The following is a 20,947-nucleotide window of genomic DNA, read 5'->3' as shown; positions in this document are numbered from 1 at the left end:
CTCGTCAGAAGCTACGGGAGCTTGGATGGGAGGTTTTATCGCATCCACCATATAGCCCAGACATAGCGCCAAGTGATTAGCACCTGTTCCTGTCCATGGCGAACCCCCTTGTTGGTGTAAAGTTGAACTCAAAAGAGGCTTGTGAAAAGTGGCTGTCCGAGTTTTTCGCAAATAAGGAGGGGGGCTTCTAGGAGGGGGTATTATGAAGTTGCCGTCTAGATGGAAACAGATTATCCAACGAAACGGCGCATATTTGAACTAAATCCGATCACTGTAACACTTTTTATAAAGCATTGAATAAAGAGTAAAAAAGCGAAAGGGAGTTATTTGATAACCTTATATAAGCGAAGGAAAAATTGTTGCGTATTATTTCCAAATCCACTTTATTTCGCGGATTGGGTACTCAGCGACTTTTAGCTGTTCTCAGTATTCAAGGGAATAGTAATAGACAGAGTTCTATTTTGAGACAAAATATACTACAAAATGGTGTCGAAAAGTCGAAAAATCGCTATAAACGGTGTAATGCCACGTTGGTAACTATTTTCAGTAAAAAATCCAATTTTATACGTCATGAATTTCCAGCCTGTCTACTTAAATCATTCATTTTCATCACAAAACCACGTCGCATGATCTGCGAATTTCCTCGATAGTATAGCGGTCAGTATCTTAAGCAAGCGCTATTAACGCAAATTAAAGTTTTAGCAAGATATATTTGTACAACAGTTAGAATTTAGTTTGTTATACATATACATATACATACAGCAAACAAAGTGTTCTAATTTTCACGACCTCATTTGCGTCTAGGTTTACTTAATAACATTTACATAAATTTAAAACTTTCAACACACAAAACTATCAAAATAATACAGCTCAAACTTAATATACTATATAATATACCCGCTAGTACAGCAAGCTACCACATTTGATACATTAATAATAAAATAATTGTGTGTTTATCTACTTGCAGATAAGAATGGGCCATAAAATGCTGATATGCTAAATACTATTGCGAGTTACTGTATATGCTCAGCATAATGAAAGTGACATATCAGCATTGTGTGGTAAATAAGATTTGTTTGTTTGGCATTTATGAAGTATTCACAATTAACGTTTAAGATGGAGTGCCATAATTTGACAGCTACTTGGTAGTACAAATTTCCGTAGAAATAACGTATGTACACATGTATGTATGTATGTATTTTGGAGCCTGCTACATTGTATAATCAGTAGGAATGACTTATTTGTGTTCGAAGAACTTCAAGATAGGAATTAGACTACCATTTGTTGTTAATTTAAGCCAATAACGCAAATATTTGCTTGCACGATAAAATAGATTCGTGGAATTTCGTTAGCGTTCGATTTGAAACGCTAAACAAAAACAAAAAACAAAAACACTTTATGGCTGCCAATAAAAGTGCACACTTTAAAGCATTTGCAAAAGCTCCCTACAAATTCGTGACACCGAAATATGTCGATATGTTGTTTTACGTGTTGGCGCTGTTTGACTTGTTTGCGGTGTTAATTTTATTGCTACATGCCTCGCGCATGCGTTACTACCGCATTTGCAATTGACAGGCAGCTAAAAAAGCAGATGTTTATATGGCTGCCGTATAGGCACTCGATCGTGCAACACTTTTAACAAGTCAAACATATACGTGCGCACATACTATATTGAATGTATGTATGTATGTGTTGAGCAACTTTTATTTGCCCAACAACACTGGCAAATAATCGAACAACCGTACAAGCAATCAACGAGCCAAACAGCAAACATAATGTAAACAATGTCTGTAGATAGCGCACATAAGTTTGTATGTATGTAAGCCAATGTTGAAAAGATGTTGTGTTGGAAAAAAGCTTTGCGTTATTGTAGCTTATGAGTTATTTGTAATTATACTTGATATCAGATACCAAAGGCAAATATTTGCTTTTGGCCGATACTACTCGTGTAGTTTATGCTTCGGGAAGAATATATGTATGTATATGTACATACAAAAACGAAATAAAGCACAAAATGCATGTTTACCTAAATCGCACAATAAAACGGGGGAAAATATGAATGCGGCTGCGTGTTGGAAGTCAAGCGACAACACTCATGAAACATGAAGTGAAACACGGCGAAATGGGTGAGCAGCAACCAAGTGGTTTTATTTTCAATATGCGAGCGCTTGTATTTGGGTTTTATGTGCATATTACATACATACAGACACACATACATACTTTGTATGCTCGCACGCGCAAAAACTGTAAGGCCAATGAAATAAAGATGAATTCGTCGAATGAATAAACACACCTTGAATATGTTTTACACACCCATCGGTGCTCCTAGTTGACTCCGAATGTTTACTTTGAGGCACGTTGTATGTGTGTGTGCATATGCGTTCATAAAACGAGTTTGTTTGTATAACGAATATAAAACAGCTGCCGGCAATTTGCCAAAGTGCTCAAAATTATTTTGGAGAAAAAATAATTTTTTGCAAACAACAATTTAAAGAATTTAAAAAATTAAGAAACTTTTCTTTTTAATATTAAAATAAATTAAAATATTAAACAACTTTAACAAATTAAAGTAAAAAGCAATTTAAAAAATCAGTTAAAATTAAAAAAACTAAAATTTAAAATCAAAAAAATGTTTGGGGAAAATATTTTAAATAAATAAATTAAAAGTTGAAAAATAAAATAAAAAACAAAAATAAACATATTTAAAGATAAAAAACAAAATAATACAAAATAGATATATAAAAATTTAAGAAATATAAAATTTGAAACTAAAACAAACAATTTTTAAGAAAAAATTAAATTCTTGAAAAAAAATTTAAATTTAATAATGCAAAAACAGTTAAAATTTTAAATTCAAACAAAAATAATTTAAAAAAAAATTAATAATGAAAAACAGTTAAAATTAATAAAAAAACATTATAAAAAATATTTAAATTAAAAAAACACGAACTTAAAAAGCTACTAAAAATCAATATTAAAACATTTTTTTGGGGAAAATATTTAAAATAAATAAATAAAAAGTCTAAAAAATAAAATATAAAAATAAATATAAAGATTAAAAAAATAATAAAACGGTACATACATATGTATGTATGTAAATAAAAATTTAAGAAAACAAAATTTGAAATTAAAACAAAAAAAATTTTAAGAACAAATTAAATTCTTGAAAAAAAAATTAAATTTAATAATGAAAAACAGTTAAAATTAATCAAAAAAAATGTATAAAAAACAATAAAAATTAAAATAAATAATTTTTTCTCCAAAAAAAAATTAAACAAGTTAGAGTAAAAACAATTAATAAAAATCAGTTAAAATTAAAAATTACTAAAACTTTATATTAAAAAACAAACAATTAAAATGAAATTAAAAAAAAAAAAGTTTAAAAACAAAATAAAAAAATAATAAGAAAAAAAATTTAAAAAATTAAAATATGAATTTAATTCTTGGAAAAAATTTAATATTGGAAATTTTATTTTTTGTGAAAAAATTGAAATCACTTCGCACATGTGCTATTTTTTGTGACTTTTGTCAAAATGTATTAAGCGCCATTTAAGCGATTGGAAAGATAATTACTTACATAAAATGCAACTTAGACAAAACAACACACAGAAGTGTGTATGAAAAAATGCCTTGAGCATTGTTTTTTCCCGTAACTAGCTAGTTGGGGCTTCCTCTTCATTTAAGTATACCATATACTGTGTAGAAATAATGGTAACGCATAACGGGTATAATTCACATGCACTACAAATAACGCTTCGAAAAGGCGAATTGTGTACATAAACACACGTGTCTACACCAACAAGTGTACAATCTCACTGTCATCAAATATTAATTGATTATTCAATAGACGCATACGTATGAATATGCGCAAATATCTCAGGTTACATGCTTCACAAATGGGATTAAGGCCTTAAGAGCGTTACGCAACGGAGGGTTCAGACAAGGGTATACAGCAAATTAGTGCCATTTTAAGACATGCCAATAGAGTAATTGGACATAATAGTTGATTAATAGCGGAATGTTGGTCACTGGGGCAATCGAAGGAGCAGATGCCATACTGCTGGTGGTAGAGTAGTAGTGAGGCAGTATTGCAATCGAATGACAGGCTGTCCTAAGCAAATTCGGCCATTTAATATTTTGTTCCAAACATAAGCAGAATCATCTTCTAATGTGAGCAACAGAATTAATTGGATATAATTAACGAAAATTATTAAATGGCTATAATTTAGTAAAACAGGAAAACTTCGATTGTACCAACTGCAATACCCTTAACAAATAAAAAAGTTTCCATACAATGACTTGATTTTGATCGGTCAGTTTGTATGACAGCTAAGTATATGCTCCGATAAATAAATGAGCGCCTTCCTGGTTGAAAAAGACGTGTGCAAAATTTTACATCTACATCTGTATGTATATCTCTGAGAAACAGGTATGTGGTATGGTATATTGTCTACTGGCAAACGGCCCGACTGACATGGCTTAAGCGACTAGCTCGTCGAACTGATCATTTATATATATAATATATATATAAGTATATACATATATCAATTTGGAATCCAAAGGAGAGTGTGTGAAATGAGTTTAGAGGTGTTATTATCGCACAAGCATGATTTCTGCAAAAACATCCCAGCATAAGCTGCTTAGACAGGAGTGCACTATGCTTCTTAAACGAAAGTATGCGGGTCTCTCCATGGAGGTGTTCGACGGGGGACAGCAAGAATAATCCTGTTATAGTACGGAGTGCGGTGTTCTAACTTGACTGTATCTTCTTCAGCTGCAACCTAACGACATGGCGACCATATTAGGACCGTATTTAAAGACCGGTAATCAGTCGCCTTGCAAGGGGCTAGCTACCCCAGCGCTGCCGGCTAGCAACTTGAGGGTCTTGTTGCTGCTCTATGCTTTGGTAATATTCCTGCTTGTGTGCGGAGTTAAGGGGTATAGACTTGTAAACGTAAGTCCAAAAAAGTTTCGGGTTGTTCACGGTCGTGATTGTAGGGCATCGTTAAAATAATGAATTCTAGTCTTTATTTCTTCGCCTAATTGTTGAATTAGGTCAGTGCGGATTTAGCAAGGAAGAGTTTGAAGCACCTTGCAATGAAGAACCAGGAAAGATCCAGACGATAAGACTTCTTGAAATTCAAGGTTATGCCTTTCAAACGAATGTGAAGCTTTGGAGTAATAGAAAAATAACGGTTTTTGAAGAAAAAAATTGATTTATGGAAATCTTGTTTCAGCGAGCCACTTTTCGAATCTGAGAAAGAAGAAATAAATGGTCCTAGATCATATGTGAAGCTATATGAGCGTCGAAGTTGAAAATACGCTGCCTGTAAAGTTTTTTCATTTGTAGAAATTCCTGACTAATATCATCTAAGTTCCTTTGATATGCCAATCAAGTAAAGCAATTCACTAAATTTCATTTTGTATGACCATGTTTTCAAAACATTACTGCCGCTCGGGGTTTAACTGAACGGGCTGGACACTGTGGTATACATAGGTTAGTGCCCTAAAGCAAGGATAGTAAGTTTTTGTATATCTCGGTTATATCTTCCTCCTTTTCAGTAGAGGAAGAAATTTATAAGCGGAATATAAAATTATGCGTTCGTAAGAATACCAAATTAATTAAATTATATTTGAAGATATAACAAGCTTTAATTATGAGCTTTAACCTTTCGACTGAAATGTGTACTCACCTTATATAGATGATTTCATCGTTGTTGGCCTGTCTACGCCAACCCGGTGCCAAATTAGCATTAGTAGCGCTGACAGCACTTGGCTGCCCTACGGTGGAGTTTGTAGTTGTTGCCGTAGTGGCAGCAGATGCAGCACCAACACTCACATTATGAGTGGAAGGGGAATTGCTTATGGTAATATGTTGACGTGAGGCAATTGTAGGTGGCGCTGCCACAACATTATTATTCACTTTTAGTGAGTGCTGTTGGGTTTGATGTTGTTGCAAGCGTTGTTGCGGTTGTTGTTGCTGCTGTATTGCTACATTATTTTGTTGTGTTTGCTGATAAATATTCATTGGCTGACTGCGTGTTGCACCATTGCTTGCAGCAAATACGGTGCCACCGCCATTTAACAAGCCAGTGGACATCGTTTGCGACAGCGTGTGTTGCTGATTTTGTTGTTGCTGCTGTCGTGACAGCTGTAAATGTTGTTGGTGCTGCTGCTGTTGTTGCTGTTGCTGCTGCAATTGTTTTTGTTGTTCCTGCAGGTGCTGCTGCGTGAACAGTGGCGAATTGGAAGCGACACGCGTGGTGAATTTCCCAGCACGCAATTGTTGCTGCTGCTGCTGATGTGCATGCTGCTGTAATTGCAGTTGTTGCTGTTGCTGCTGGTGCTGCAACATTTGCTGTTGTCCATTATTTAAGTGTTGCAATTGCAATTGTATATGCTGTTGCATCGGTTGTTGCTGTTGCTGCTGTGGCAGCTGCAGCACCGTCTGTTGTTGCAATGTCAGTGCATGCTGTTGCTGCTGCTGTTGTTGTTGTTGTTGTTTCATTGATTGCTGAAATGATTGGCGCAATCCAATTACATCTATGTCTTGTTGTTGTTGTTGCTGATGATGCGAGTGATTCAGCTGTTGCTGTTGTTGTTGCTGCTGCTGGTGCAATTGTTGGCCAGCACTAGCGGCAGCCATTCTAAATGCACAAATTACACTTGAGTATGAGAACTACACACAATGTTTTCTGAAACGAACGAGAAAGAGTGGAAATAAAAATTAATTAATTTGTAGTTAAACACTATTAGCACATCAATCAACAAACAAAGAACATTTATTTATGCAATTTCATTTGGTTATTTAGCCTATTTAACACATATCATCCTCACTTATAAACTCAAGAATCCATTAATTTTTGTGACTTTTCAATGAACTGTTAAATTTTGCGGAGAAGGCGTCCGGAATAGTTTACCCATCAACATCAGCTACCTGCCACACATACACACATACACGACCATCCATTTCACACACCCATGGTTCGTTGAGCGTACGAGCGATGGCTGCTTCTACACACGCCCATATACATACATGCATATATGTATATATGTTTGTTTTTAGGTGCCTACTTGCAAGGGTAACAAATATACCATTTGTGTATTTTCATTAAATGTTTGTTGTTCTTCATTCCCTATTTGGCCTTCTAATCCGGAGCAGGTAATTTTTTGCTTGAGCATCGGCTTTCAAGTGTTGCACAGTGATGACTAAATTTCGGATTATCTTCAATCAGTGCGGGTTATTCCAAACATTTATTCCGATACATTGATTTTGTGAAATTTCGATGAGTCAGTAAAAAATGTTGCCTTCAACACCAGGATGACATTCATGCACATATGTATGCGGTATGCGCCATTGGCGTTAACGCCTCAATTTTATTTTTATTGTAGTTCTTATTTGAAAAATATTTACATATGTTTTCAAGTGTGTGCATCGTGGACGAACACACAAGTGGTTGTTTCTTCTGGAGTGTAGAATTGCCTACATTTCCTTTAATCCACCGTTGACAGACACAGAGATTAGGTCATCTCTCTTCACTCAAAGAGTTTTTCCAAACATTTTCTTAAACACTTGTGTTTGTGCCTTAATTACCATATATGTATATACATATAAGCATTTCGTGGTAATATATATATACAGCTGTTGACAGCTAATTGGAAACGACACCTATTTTGAAGTAAAAGATGTTATTTTCCAATAAATCACGTATACTTATTTTATTGAAACCTATGTTAAACTTAAACTCAAATAGTAAACATTTTGTTTCAAATTCATTTTTGCTTTGAAGATTTAAAAAAAAACATGTGGAATCAACGATTTGAGTGCGGCAACTAATTAGAAACGAAAAAATTTTATCAACAAAAATAATGATATTACAAACATTTCTTGCTTACTTTCAGTTAGTATTTTGTTGGTTATCTCTTTTACTTTAATATTGCTTCACATCGATTCCGAAGTTACGTTTTAAGACTCTGACAGCGCACCAATGGTGTAGCTTGCCATGCCGTTTTAATTTCATCACAAAGAACATCCATATTTGGGATATTTTTGATGCGTATGGCTCTTTTAACATCACCCAGAGATGTTCTATAAGATTTAAGTCTGGGCTGGACGATTCCCACTCCACATCATTGATAGAATTTTCATTAAAAAACTTTTGTGTCAACTTAGACGTATGTTTTGAATTGTTATCTTCTTTATAACAGGCAAATTTTTCTCAGCCCATGGCAACATGACATTTTTTAGGATGTCGACGTATTTCTCCTTGATTAAAATTCCATCAGTCTTATGAAATGGACCAACACCATTCCAGATAAAACATCCCCACTCCATGATTGATCCTCCACCATACTCAACTACGCGTGAAATATAGCGAGGATCAAATTCTTGAATTATTCGACCATCAGGACGTAAGCGATTAATTTTTGTTACATCGTTCCAAATGACATACATACCTCCGTTGATTTGTTGTCTTAGACCAATGAGAGTTGGCAGAGTCTGCGTGTCGTTTCTGCCATGTCGTTGAGTCCAGATTCGACCAAACGCAGGGAAATTGTTTTCTTGGATATTTGAAAATTGTATTCGCCTTGAATTTCATGTAGAATGTCAGTGGAACTATTTTTTGGGTCTCTTTGCGAGTTATTATTAACTCAGCGGTCTATTCTGTTGCAGTTTTTTGAGTTTTTTCTTTACGTGCTGTATTGAAAATAGTTTAAAAATTCTGTATATGCTGAAGTACATTCCAAACAATTTTTTTTTTTTGAGCATTTGACCTTATTCGAAATTTCTTTTCACATCTTTCCACACTGATGAAGGTCAAAAATGTAATTACTTAGGGCATGTGTACAGCTGTAGCCTTTCCTCATTAAAAAACTTGAGTAATACATTTTAATATACATATTTTAAGCCACAACTTTGAAACACACGCTTACTATAAATCAGTAATATTATTAATAAAATTTATCACCTTGCGGTATTTTAGTTCTTTAAAAAACTGTTTCTAATTAGCTGTCGCACTTAAGTCACCTTCTATATCAAGGCATTTACTATTTGGGAAAAAATTAAAAGAACTTTAACTTTACAACTACAAAACTGAGCGAATTTAGTAGTAAATAGAGTAACACGTACAACGCAAGACTTCTAGGAATATATATAACGGTATACATAACAAAAATTTTTATCATTATACTCATCAGCCACCTAAAAAAAGGGAGCGTTTCTAATTAGCTGTCAACAGCTGTATATACTATGTTATATGTATATGCATTACAGGATTTCTGCCTGAGTTGAAAATTTTGAAACAGAAACGTCCCTTACATATGCTGTGCTTGAAATAAGAAAAAAGGTTGCTAGAAAAAATTACTCGTACATATTACATACCGAATTGTAAGATAAACCATGGAAAATGACATTAAAACAATCGGTCATGTATACTTTCATCTCATTCAAGGCAAGCGAGAAAATAAACTAACATATTGTTTAAAAAATGTGTATAACTTAAGGGATTATATCGACTTTAAAGTAAAAAATGCTTTCCATGACATTTTTATACTCTCGCAACAAAGTTGCTAAGGAGAGTATTATAGTTTTGTTCACATAACGGTTGTTTGTAAGTCCTAAAACTAAAAGAGTCAAATATAGGGTTATATATATACCAAAGTGATCAGGGTGACGAGTAGAGTCGAAGTCCGGATGTCTGTCTGTCCGTCCGTCCGTGCAAGCTGTAACTTGAGTAAAAATAGAGATAGAGGCTCCATAAGAAGGTTAAGTTTCGAAGATGGGAAAAATCGGCCCACTGCCACGCCCACAAAATGGCGGAAACCGAAAACCTATAAAGTGTCATAACTAAGCCATAAATAAAGATATTAAAGTGAAATTTGATACAAAGGATCGCATTAGGGAGGGGCATATTTGGACGCAATTGTTTTGGAAAAGTGGGCGTGGCCCCGCCCCCTACTAATTTTTTTGTACATATCTCGGAAACTACTATAGCTATGTCAACCAAAGTCTACAGAGTAGTTTTCTTCAGGTATTTCCATATACAGTTCAAAAATGGAAAAAATCGGATAATAACCACGCCCACATCCCAAATGTTGAAAATCACTAAAAGTGCGTTAACCGATTATGAAAAAACGTCAGAAACACTAAAATTTACGGAAGAAGTGGCAGAAGGAAGCTGCACCCAGGCTTTTTTTAAAAATTGAAAATGGGCGTGGCGCCGCCCACTTATGGACCAAGAACCATATCTCAGGAGCTACTAGACCGATTTCAATGAAATTCGGTATATAATATTTTCTTAACACCCTGATGACATGTACGAAATATTGGTGAAATCGGTTCACAACCACGCCTTCTTCCAATATAAAGCTATTTTGAATTCCATCTGATGCCTTCTCTGTATAATACGAGTATAAACATTAGGAACCAATGATGATAGCGGAATAAAACTTTACAAAAATACGGTATTTGAAAAATATGTAAATGACGTATTATGAAATCTCGATTATCACTTTACCATGCGAGAGTATAAAATGTTCGGTGACACCCGAACTTAGCCCTTCCTTACTTGTTACGAATAGCTTCGCGCAAACGACGCAGAACACTCAAATTTATGAACAGTTTGGCCGGTCGGAAGAAGTCTATAATCGAAGAGAACTGTCAACATAATCTTAATTATACTCTCGCAACAAAGTTGCTAAGGAGAGTATTATAGTTTTGTTCACATAACGGTTGTTTGTAAGTCCTAAAACTAAAAGAGTCAGATATAGGGTTATATATACCAAAGTGATCAGGGTGACGAGTCCGTCCGTCTGTCCGTCCGTCCGTGCAAGCTGTAACTTGAGTAAAAATTGCTCCATAAGAAGGTTAAGTTCGAAGATGGGCAAAATCGGCCCACTGCCACGCCCACAAAATGGCAAAAACCGAAAACCTATAAAGTGTCATAACTAAGCCATAAATAAAGATCTTAAAGTGAAATTTGGCACAAAGGATCGCATTAGGGAGGGGCATATTTGGAAAAGTGGGCGTGGCCCCGCCACCTAATAAGTTTTTTGTACATATCTCGGAAACTACTATAGCTATGCCAACCAAACTCTATAGAATCATTTCCTTCAGGCATTTCCATATACAGTTCAAAAATTGAAGAAATCAAATAATAACCACGCCCACCTCCCATACAAAGGTTATGTTGAAAATCACTAAAAGTGCGTTAACCGACTAACAAAAAACGTCAGAAACACTAAATTTTACGGAAGAAATGGCAGAAGGCAGCTGCACCCAGGCTTATTTTAAAAATTGAAAATGGGCGTGGCGTCGCCTACTTATGGACCAAAAACCATATCTCAGGAACTACTAATCTAATTAATTTTACAGCAAAATAAAATAATATGTAAATATGTAAATTATTATCACTTTATCATGCGAGAGTATAAAATGTTCGGTGACACCCGAACTTAGCCCTTCCTTAGTTGTTTGAAGATTAATTTTATTTATTAAATCAAATAAAAATATGTTTACATATAAAATGCATTTTAATAATCGTTAATTCAAAAAAGGTGCTTCCGTGAAACAATTTACACTTTAAAGCGGCATTAAAAATCGATTTTTAAATATACATATTTCTAGTTGTAATTTTAGCACTTACATTTTGTGATCACAACCTAAGGGTATACTATGGAAATATTCAATTTTTTGGCATAATTGAGAAAATTTGACATTTTCCATATCACAAAGTTAGCTTTAGCTGATAGCTGCCAATACAGGTTTGCAAATAATACAATTGAAATATAATTTAAATTAATTTTTTTTTGGTTAATTTTGTTAACGAGAGAATCTTAATTAAAAATAATTTTCAAATTTCCAGTACCAAATGTAGCATTAAAATGTTAAAAATAAATTTTCAATCTCAAATATCGGATTGGAAAATTAAAAATACATGGATATATATTTTTTAAATATTTTAGTAACTGATAAATATTTAATTCTGATTTTGAGATTTTAAAATTTGAATCCAAAATTTATTAATAAAAAATTCACAACAGTGTTTAACGAGCTTTCAGACGGTTGTAAACAAATATCTAAATAGTATACGAAGTTGAACTAAGATTATAGAGAACTGTTACGAGGTTTACTTTACAGCTTAAAGAATAAGATAATAAAAAAATTAAAATCACAATCAGAAGGTAACTGCGAAAACTGGTTTCTTATTCATACAATACGGCACAGATTATTTGCTCTATTATCGCTTAAAATATTAAAAGATTAGGCACACACTCGTAACTAAATCATTTCAATGACTGTTGCTACACAGTTTACATAACATTTTTAACCGGTTTGCATAAGCTCAAATAGCAGCGCCACTCACCTGTTTATGCAATAATTGTTGTGAATCAAAAGTCAAGCGCTTCATATTCCAACAACAATGGCATCGCAAATGAACTGCTGCTGCGTGTTGATGCACGACACAACGCTAACAAAGCGCTGGGAGATTTACACGATTTTACCAAATGAACGCACTAACTCAAAATATATACAGGCACACACACATCTTTATTAACGGCGATCAATAAAAAATTTTCGATTGCAGAGCATTAAAAGACGACAATATTTCTCGCACTTTTTCACACACACGCACGCATTCCGAGCTTCAGCGCACGAAGCAAGTAATAATTTGAATATTTCAATGAATTGGCACCGTTTATGATTAATTTCAAGCAACTCAATGCTCGTGTTAATTGCTCAGAAAATTTATTTATTTATTATTTACAATGAAAAACGATGTTGACTAGCACAAACGATTTATCTTCACTTTATTTGATTTAATTAAATATTTTTTTCTGTTGGTTTACCGAAGAAGAAGACGATATACCGATAGTAGCGAGAGTTAACGATACGTAACGCGAGAGCCGAACTCATAAATGTGACGATTGGCGAAGAGGAGAGCCACGAAACACGCGACAACAACGCTGCTGTAGCTATTGGGTTGATAGCAGCAATTCAATGTTGGGTGTTGGGGGAGGCACCACCACAACTACTACTACTATGGACAAAAGCAGCAACACGCGCGAAAGTAGGTGAGTGGAGCACACACACCTAAAAAATGTTGCGGCTGTGGTGACTGCCTGCTTCTGCTACTCACACTGTTTGTTTTCCACTGCTGCTATGCTCTTTGGATTTTCACGCTTTTACGCTTTTAGCATTAGCACAGCAGACATTCTGCCATAAGCTCACCGATGCACCTCAATTCTAATTGTTTTGTTGTATATTTTTGTATCTTGGAATGATTAATTTTTCGCGTTTTCGTTTACGCTTTTTTCTTGTATAGTTGTATACACAAATTACCGTTATACTTATTGGTGCATCTGCTTAGGTAATTTATTTAGTTTTATTTATTACTATCAATTTATATTTGTAAGGGCTGGTACACCGCTTTTTCACTACACACTGTGATGTTGATAAGAAATTTCTACTTACAATATTTGACACTTTGTGTCCATTAAAATTTCACTTTCATACTTTCTATGTATTTTTAACGAGAAATCGTTAATTATGCACGCCTGTTATCAAACAACTGAAATAAATGAATAATTAATATTTCGGTAGGTACAGCACCTGTCCGCAGCGGGGAGCACGAGAATACTTAATTATGCTTGCACAAGGACGATCCAACAGTCAGCGGTGTGAGCCCTATGGGCTTTTGCAAGTGTTCTGCTCTAATGACCAGCGCAGCAGCTGTTTATGTTTTTATTTTTTTTCGTTTGCTGGTCAACAAGCGATACATGCACTGTGGGTATTGCAGATATACATACGCACACATACACAAAAATACTTTCCCCTTTAGCGCACACTTCGATTTCAACACCACTTTGCTATGTATGACCTCAATATGTGCATGTTATATTTTCGTACAAATGTAAATATTTTCAACGACATATTCACGCAAACTTGTATTATCAGCTACTGAATTTATTTATTATTGTATTAGACATTGATATTTTGATGCTGCACTTTTATAAATTTTCACACTTTTGACATGTTCAATTAACTCAAATATAATTCATTCACTTTCGCAAATGAATCTAAATTTCTTCTCTTCGTAATCTCACACTTTATATTTGTTGCTATAATATGCTTCTTCTTATTAATATTTTTCTTCTCTTTCCACTATTTTACTTCCCATTCGCATTCATATAAATTCACTCACTCATTCACCAATTTGATTATTATTGATATTTAACTGCAATTTGCCATGCAAATTTACGGTGAAAACTATTTTTCAAAAAATATTAATTTTACCTGCACTTTTTGCACAATTGGAATTTTATTTTATTTTTTTAAACCATTTATCGGCACAAATTTCAAAGACTTTCGAAAAAATTTACGCGTAACCGTTGTGCGGACGAGCACTCAGCACGAAATTCAATACAAAAGTGAGAACCAATTATTTTCTGACTATCGTGCTTTCGTGCCTGGCTCGCTCGTTCATTCTTCGTGCGTTATCATCGTTTATTCGCTGCTCGGTATCGGATTTTATTATTGCGACATCTATTGTGGAAGTAAAACGAGAATTGACGAAACGTGATAAAATGTGAGCAAAACAAAAGACAAAATTATCTACAAAAAACATGCAAAATATTTAAATAAATTGATTGCAAAAAAAAATGTTTATTGTCAGAAGCAAGAAACAGTGGTAATCACTCTTGGTTAGCCAATTAGATATTAACTAATTTTGTTTTATTGTTTCTTCCAAATGTACCCGAACTATTATGTGAAATTTTTGAAGAGAAATCTTTCCTTATATTTTCTTTTTTAAGTTAAATAAAATTCTTAAAAAAATACAATTACAAAATTCAAATAACTGATTTGGCACTACTTTTTGTAAACTGATTTTTGAATTGGTCAGCACTTACATAGCTGTCAAAACCATCTGTTCGCAATTTGTAAATTGGCGCTTATAACGCACAATTGGCTGCTTGTGAAAGTTCGTGAAGAAACAAAACTTTTGTTTATATTACTAAAAAGTAGTTATTTTTCCTCGTTTTTTACAACATTAATGGTTAACAGTTGAAAAGTATTCAAAAAGTGACATTGAGCAGGACACTCAAACTAACCTCAACGAGCCGGCGATTCGGCACCACGCATTTGTAAAATATTTAACAATTATAAATTTATTCGGATAACGACATGTCGTTAATAGTAGAATGTAAAAAGCTGTGCTTACGTCGTTGCATGCTGGCGCTATCTTACAGCATAGCCATGCAATATTTGCTACTTGGCTTTTTCCTTTTCTTCGTCAACTTTCACGTTCTGCATCCTTTGAATTGGATAAGCGGTTCAATAAGTGTGCTGTTTTCGTTCTATACCTGGTTCAGCATTTTACCGCTGATTGGTTCCGTCGTCTTATATAGCATTTTGTTGGGGAAATCATTTCTCACTGTGAAACGCTACTATCCAACACGTTTCCAATGGTTCATCTACACAGCGCCACGAAAAGCACTGTTCTTTACTCTACATTTACTGGTTGGTTACTTAACCGCTTGGCTTTATACTAGTTTTTTGCACATGGATTACCGGTAAGTACTTGCGAATACACATTGTTTACAAGGCAATTAATTTTCTTCCTTTACAGTAATATTGTATGCGAATGCTTTGGCACAAAGTGCATAAATAGTCGTTATTTATTCTTAATTTGTGTGGGATTTTTCGCTGCTTGCTTGCATTTCACCAGAGAGAATTTACATACTGATCCCGAATTGGAATTTCCCATAATTCAGGAGTTAATGCTAATTCGAATTCGTTCTCTTATTTACCGCACCTTATACAATTCATTTTTGAAATCCTTCACGCCTACAATATGTTTTGCACTAGCTTACTGGCTAATTGGTGGCATAACAAATCGTTATTTTGCTGGTGTTTTCGCGCTGGATGTTGATGAAAGCGCATTATCATTTATTTCTATTGCTGTAAATGTGCGGCTTTTGTTCTATGGTTGGATCTTGGCAGCGCAAATTTTAAGTAATATGCATCTGATGCATTGTTTCTTCGCCATACATCTTTCGGAGGAAGTTACGTTTATTATTGAACGCAAGCCAGTGTTGTGTGGCACTGGTATAGAAGAAATAACTTTAGTGGATGCGCTTAACTCGTCATTAGTGCCAGTGGTGCAGAATTTGGGTGCCCGCGATCTGTATAATTTGTCCAGCAACAAAATGGACACCAGGCGCAAAGAAATTTTTGCACTGTCAGTACCAGGTAATCTTAAATACCATCCATTCGTTGTTTTTTTGTTTGTTTTTTAGTTAAATATTTTTATTGACATTTAGGTGCGCATCCATACAATTGGAATCAGCTTTCTTCTCAATGCTTAAGCCTTGTCAACGCCTTTACCGAGGAATTAGCCGCATCTCTGAAAAAGATTTCAGTTGTTAAAACAGCGCCACTTTTTTCCACCATTAAGCCTACCACCGCTACCGAAGCTGCTGAAAAAATTTTGCTACGCCAATATAATGAAACCTACGGCATTAGACGCATGATGACCGAAACTAGTCAAGAAAATACCGAGACGGTAAAGAAGATGTCACCAGCTTGCAAGCGTATACATGATCAGGTTGAAAAAATAAAGAAACAATTTGAACAGACTTTGCGTGCTGCCTTCCGTACGATTCCCGGTCTGTATTTCATGTTTGGCGAACCAGAGGGCGCTAAAACCGCTTACTTACTCTCTAACTCGGAAACGATTTTGTGGATAGTGCAAGGTTTGGCCGGTGTTTGTACAGCTTCGTTGACGGAAGACAAATATGGTGTGGTACAAGTAACGCTACCACAAGTAATCAAATCATTGCTGACACTCAAAACTGAATTGGATAAATTGAACAATGTTAATTTGAATGGCAGAAAAATGGATCGCAATTTCATCGCACTCAAAAATGGCGTCAAACGCAGCTTGTACAATATCTGCACAGTTTTCAGCGACTATCTGCGTGAAATCGTCGATAACTCGGAAGATTTGCGGAAGCTGCAGTGCTATGTGCACTATGTGGAAACGTGAGCAAGAACTTGTAACTTATGCTAAATTATTCAATGAGTTGACTGTTTGTAAATTAAGTTTGGTTAAACACTTAGAATGTAATGTAATATATAAATATGTACGTTTTTTCTAACTCAATTAAATTTTAAGTCAATACAAATTCTGTGCGAAATAAAGTTAAGTTTTTTCTATGCAATGAGAAGTAAAACTATGCTAAAACTATTAACTAATACAATGAAATACAATGAAACGTTTGATATTTTTGTAATCGATACATTTTAATTACAAATGTCAGGGAACAAAAAAACTCAGATTGTCACCTGCAATTGTTTGTCACTTGTTGGCACCGTTACTTGCGTATCAATCGATCTGGTTGTAATAACTGGCCGCAACAATTTACTTTCGAAGTACTCCGGCTTTGGCACTTTAATATCTTTGCCTGAGTTGAAATAAGTAAATTAGTAGAGATATTTGAAGCATTTAATTTGAACTGCCCACCTAAAGATTTAAGCGCCTTTCTAATTTCTTGTATATATTGCTCCTGATGTTCTATCGTTTCTTCCATTTTTAAAATATTGTTTGTTAAATTAATTGCTGCTTGAATTTTTTCATCCCTTTTACGACGTTCGGAACGCATTTGTCTACATTTACGTCGCGGATAGAGCAATTCAATATTTATTAGTGAAAATTCTGTTTGCACAACTAACCGTGAAACTTCCGATACAACTGCGGCCCCACAGATTAAGAACAGCACAAATTCGCCCAACATACTGGCGCCCAAATCAATGGCAGCCGCTTCTGACAGTGGTTTTATATTTGTTGGTTTGCCCATCTTCATGGTCCACATCATTGTTCTGGTCTCCATTCTGTTGTACCCTTTGAAGGTTTACACACAACTTGAATTGTACCATAAATCTTTCGGCGGTTTACTTACATTGTGCCGGTGGTATGCAAATATATTCACGAAAAATTTTATTATCCTTCGCTTTTTGCTTAATAAAATTCGCTACATATTTACTTAGCTGGCGGACGGCCAACATACCAAGTTTAAACACGGGTAAGGCGGGCATTTTGACAAAGTTTTTTAATTTTTTCTGCTTTCACTGACAGTCTCAACTATTTGTTGTGTTGTTATTATTTTATTTTTTCCGGCTCATTGGTGAGTTGGAAAGTGTAAAAATATCTATTTTAGTGTTTTATCGATAATGTTTAATTGTCCGCCACAATTTTCAATGAAACAATATATTACAATAAATATTTTAATTAACACTTTTTATTCAAATTTCAAGCATTAAAACACTTTTTGGTCCTACAAAATAAGCAATATTTACAACCAGAATGTATGAAACATACATGTACATATGTATGTGCAGTGCTGAACTAAATGTACTCGATAACAAATAATCACACTTTAAGCGCAAATGCAAATTAAATCCTCAGGCAGGATGGAAAATAAAACTTGTACGCTTACATCTTTTGATCAATGAGTAATTGTAATACACTTTTTAAATAAGAATTACAAATACGTAAAAAACTTATAATTACACTGTAGAACGGATGTTTTATTTTTGTTTTGAAGCCGTTTCGATTGCATATTCCAACTTGGCGAGCTCATTATTCAACTGGAGTAATTGACGCTCTTTGGCTAGTCACTGCGCTTGTGAGTTTTTAAGCTGTTTTGTAGTAACATTTTTTTGCACCGCTTCGGCTTCTACATGCACGTACGGTTCGATGTTGTTGTTGTCGAAGTCATTGCTTATGGTTAAAGGTAGAGTGGTTTCTTTGCTCTTGCGTCCATCAACAAAAACACGCGTCTCTAAGAAATTTAATGCTCTGTACAGTAGGCCACCATTCGGATCATAGTCACCATCGAAGTCTTTGACGACGGTATTGGTTTGATCGGGAGTATTTGGATTGAAAGGCTGGTACTCAGCGATTGTTTCGCGGGTCCATTTGAATATATTACGCGATTCTGCATAGAAATATATATATATATGAGCGCTTAAAATTAAAATACACATTTGTCAGAGAAATTCGCCAGTCTACGCTTGCTTCATAATACTTTGCGTTGACTTTTTTGGCGCTTTTGTGCCCGATGAGGAATCAGCAGCAGCAGCTGTATTTGCTGAAGATGCTTTATTGTCTGTTGTGTTGGCCAAAACTGGGTTACTTATTGGTTTTCCTGAGAGAAAATAGGCAAAACATAGAATTGTATTGGTTTGAAATTGGAAATCTCGTATTCGACTCGGTTAACAAATACGTTTTCTAAAATGTTTACACCAATCTATGGCGTCTGGTTCAACAAACAATAGTAACGATATAACATTTTAATAAATGGTAAACAAAAATTGTGCAATGATTCCAAACAAAACTTTATCACACAACATAGCATCATCAGCGAACACAGGTTAGGATTAACAAAATTACCTAAATCTGCCAGCGCACGCGTCATTTCCCTAATTTGTGCATCTTGGCGTTCCAAACGGAAGCCCATTTCAGCCAGTGTTATTGCTAATTCGGCTTTTTCTTGGCGAATTGTTTCTTGCTTTTTCGCTTCATTGTTAGACTGGCTGTAAATGAAGAATTATGTACATGTTATTTAAGTATTATGCAATTTTAAACAAACCGCGTATATTCGAATATAAGTACTGCAGCACCTATCACAAAAATAATGGCTTCGCCAAGCAAATTGGCCCCCAGCTCAATAGCCATAGCCTCGTTAAGCGGCGGCACTGCTACGGGTTTGCCCAAATTCAGCGCCCACATTTTCGTTTTTACTTCAACCCAATTGTATACTGTAACAAAAAATAAGCAACAATTTATTTCATAAAAATAATAATAATATTTTAAGCAAAAAATAAGTTTGAAAAGTGCTCTCTACTTTTAGAATGACGTTATTGTGTTTTTTACAAGGATAACCAATCTCTTCACATATGTACATACATGTGAATTTAGTAACATCTTATTAAGTTTATTAAAGTATATATTTACATTAATTTTTACATTTAATGAATTACAATGAGTAGATATATACACTCATTTATGTTTCACACCTTTGGAGCAAAGTGATAACTTATAAATCTTGATGTACTTACATTGAGCCGGTGGCATACAAACGTATTTGCGAAATATGGGACTCTGCTTGGCATTACTCTTAATTACGTTAGCTATAGGTTTGCTTATCTGTTTTATGGCCAAAACACCCAATTTGGCGGCGGGAAATGCGCCAATCGCCATCCTACACAAAGGATTTTAATAACTTTTATGCTGTTATATGAATATATAGCAAGGAGTAGATTTACGTAAACAGCTGACTCCTTTGGGTTTTTTCATTGACATTTGCTTAACCCGCGCACGCTCAAACATATCAGTTCCCAATTGGTAAACACAAATAGGTGCATTTTGCAAGTTTTTAAGTTAATTAATAAGTTTTTGACATTAACATTAATCTTGAAGTTGACAGAGTTCTGCTGATTTTGGAAGTAATAAATGTAAAACAGTTTACGAGTAAAAAATATTGCTTACAAGAAATTTACCGAACCTACTTAACATTATTAGACAATTTCAAAATATAAAGTGATTGCAATTAATTTTGACAGAAAAACTAAAATTAGTCATGTTCAGTAAAACCCATAATAATCAAATTATATGTATGCAACTCCATAACCTCAAAAATTAATGTCCAAAAAATAAGTGCAGTTTTGCTGTTTCATCAAAACAAAACTAAATTCTCATAATCCAAGCTTTCTCACAGTGTATAAACTGTCAATTGGAAACGACCTTACGCACAAATTACCTGTGTTTACGAATGTGTGAGAAAAACAAAAGACCATGTTGACAAATCGTGGTACCATATTTCATTGTAAAGTTAAAAAATGCCTTTAAATAATAAAAAATTAGAAAGCAATAAATTAAAATAA

General features: G+C 34.5%; 4 protein-coding genes across 6 annotated transcripts in view; 1 reads left to right on the top strand and 3 right to left on the bottom strand.

The window, feature by feature from the left end:
- LOC126753054 (polyhomeotic-proximal chromatin protein) overlaps window positions 1-14,427 on the bottom strand; it is a 425,206-nt gene extending 410,779 nt beyond the window's left edge. For both annotated transcript variants that reach the window (XM_050464181.1, XM_050464188.1), the window contains exons 1-2: window positions 12,366-14,427; window positions 5,694-6,695 (exon numbers count right to left, since the gene is read on the bottom strand). In XM_050464181.1, coding sequence (XP_050320138.1) covers window positions 5,694-6,646 — 953 coding nt within the window. In that variant the 5' untranslated portion in view covers window positions 6,647-6,695; window positions 12,366-14,427. The remainder of the gene's footprint in view (window positions 1-5,693; window positions 6,696-12,365) is intronic.
- Window positions 14,428-14,939: 512 nt separating this feature from the next.
- LOC126753155 (nucleoporin Ndc1) lies at window positions 14,940-17,295 on the top strand. Its single transcript, XM_050464380.1, has 3 exons — window positions 14,940-15,573; window positions 15,630-16,252; window positions 16,324-17,295. The coding sequence occupies exons 1-3, from the start codon at window positions 15,185-15,187 to the stop codon at window positions 17,046-17,048; spliced, it is 1,737 nt and encodes a 578-aa protein (XP_050320337.1). The 5' UTR covers window positions 14,940-15,184; the 3' UTR covers window positions 17,049-17,295.
- LOC126753412 (putative OPA3-like protein CG13603) lies at window positions 17,255-18,097 on the bottom strand. Its single transcript, XM_050464825.1, has 4 exons — window positions 17,962-18,097; window positions 17,735-17,903; window positions 17,526-17,668; window positions 17,255-17,466 (listed from the first exon to the last, which is right to left on the bottom strand). Exons 1-4 carry the CDS (start codon window positions 18,095-18,097, stop codon window positions 17,336-17,338), a joined length of 579 nt encoding a protein of 192 aa, XP_050320782.1. The 3' UTR covers window positions 17,255-17,335.
- A 175-nt stretch (window positions 18,098-18,272) lies between these two features.
- On the bottom strand, window positions 18,273-20,356 carry LOC126753376 (putative OPA3-like protein CG13603). 2 transcript variants are annotated; one of them, XM_050464774.1, is made up of 4 exons: window positions 20,123-20,350; window positions 19,654-19,822; window positions 19,455-19,597; window positions 18,273-18,999 (listed from the first exon to the last, which is right to left on the bottom strand). In XM_050464774.1, exons 1-4 carry the CDS (start codon window positions 20,262-20,264, stop codon window positions 18,677-18,679), a joined length of 777 nt encoding a protein of 258 aa, XP_050320731.1. In that variant the 5' UTR covers window positions 20,265-20,350; the 3' UTR covers window positions 18,273-18,676. The 2 variants fall into 2 exon arrangements, with proteins under 2 accessions (XP_050320731.1, XP_050320739.1); XM_050464782.1 differs by having other exon boundaries at window positions 18,914-19,209; window positions 20,123-20,356.
- Between the last annotated feature and the right edge of the window lie 591 nt (window positions 20,357-20,947).

Source organism: Bactrocera neohumeralis, chromosome 2 (assembly GCF_024586455.1).
Source record: "Bactrocera neohumeralis isolate Rockhampton chromosome 2, APGP_CSIRO_Bneo_wtdbg2-racon-allhic-juicebox.fasta_v2, whole genome shotgun sequence".
Classification (NCBI taxonomy): domain Eukaryota; kingdom Metazoa; phylum Arthropoda; class Insecta; order Diptera; family Tephritidae; genus Bactrocera; species Bactrocera neohumeralis.
The sequence above is the reverse complement of the archived record's forward strand: the minus strand, read 5'-3'. Positions and strand labels throughout refer to the sequence as shown.

Coding starts and splice junctions, on each gene's coding strand:
- LOC126753376 (XM_050464774.1), bottom strand. CDS start 20,264: ATGGCGATTGGCGCATTTCCCGCCGCCAAATTGGGTGTTTTGGCCATA. Junction 19,598..19,653: donor CTTATATTCGAATATACGCG/GTTTGTTTAAAA, acceptor CTTCATTTACAG/CCAGTCTAACAATGAAGCGA. Junction 19,000..19,454: donor GCGTGCGCTGGCAGATTTAG/GTAATTTTGTTA, acceptor ATTTCTATGCAG/AATCGCGTAATATATTCAAA.
- LOC126753412 (XM_050464825.1), bottom strand. CDS start 18,097: ATGCCCGCCTTACCCGTGTTTAAACTTGGTATGTTGGCCGTCCGCCAG. Junction 17,904..17,961: donor TTGCATACCACCGGCACAAT/GTAAGTAAACCG, acceptor AAACCTTCAAAG/GGTACAACAGAATGGAGACC. Junction 17,467..17,525: donor AAAGGCGCTTAAATCTTTAG/GTGGGCAGTTCA, acceptor ATTTCAACTCAG/GCAAAGATATTAAAGTGCCA.
- LOC126753155 (XM_050464380.1), top strand. CDS start 15,185: ATGTCGTTAATAGTAGAATGTAAAAAGCTGTGCTTACGTCGTTGCATG. Junction 15,574..15,629: donor TTTTTGCACATGGATTACCG/GTAAGTACTTGC, acceptor CTTCCTTTACAG/TAATATTGTATGCGAATGCT. Junction 16,253..16,323: donor TTTTGCACTGTCAGTACCAG/GTAATCTTAAAT, acceptor ATTGACATTTAG/GTGCGCATCCATACAATTGG.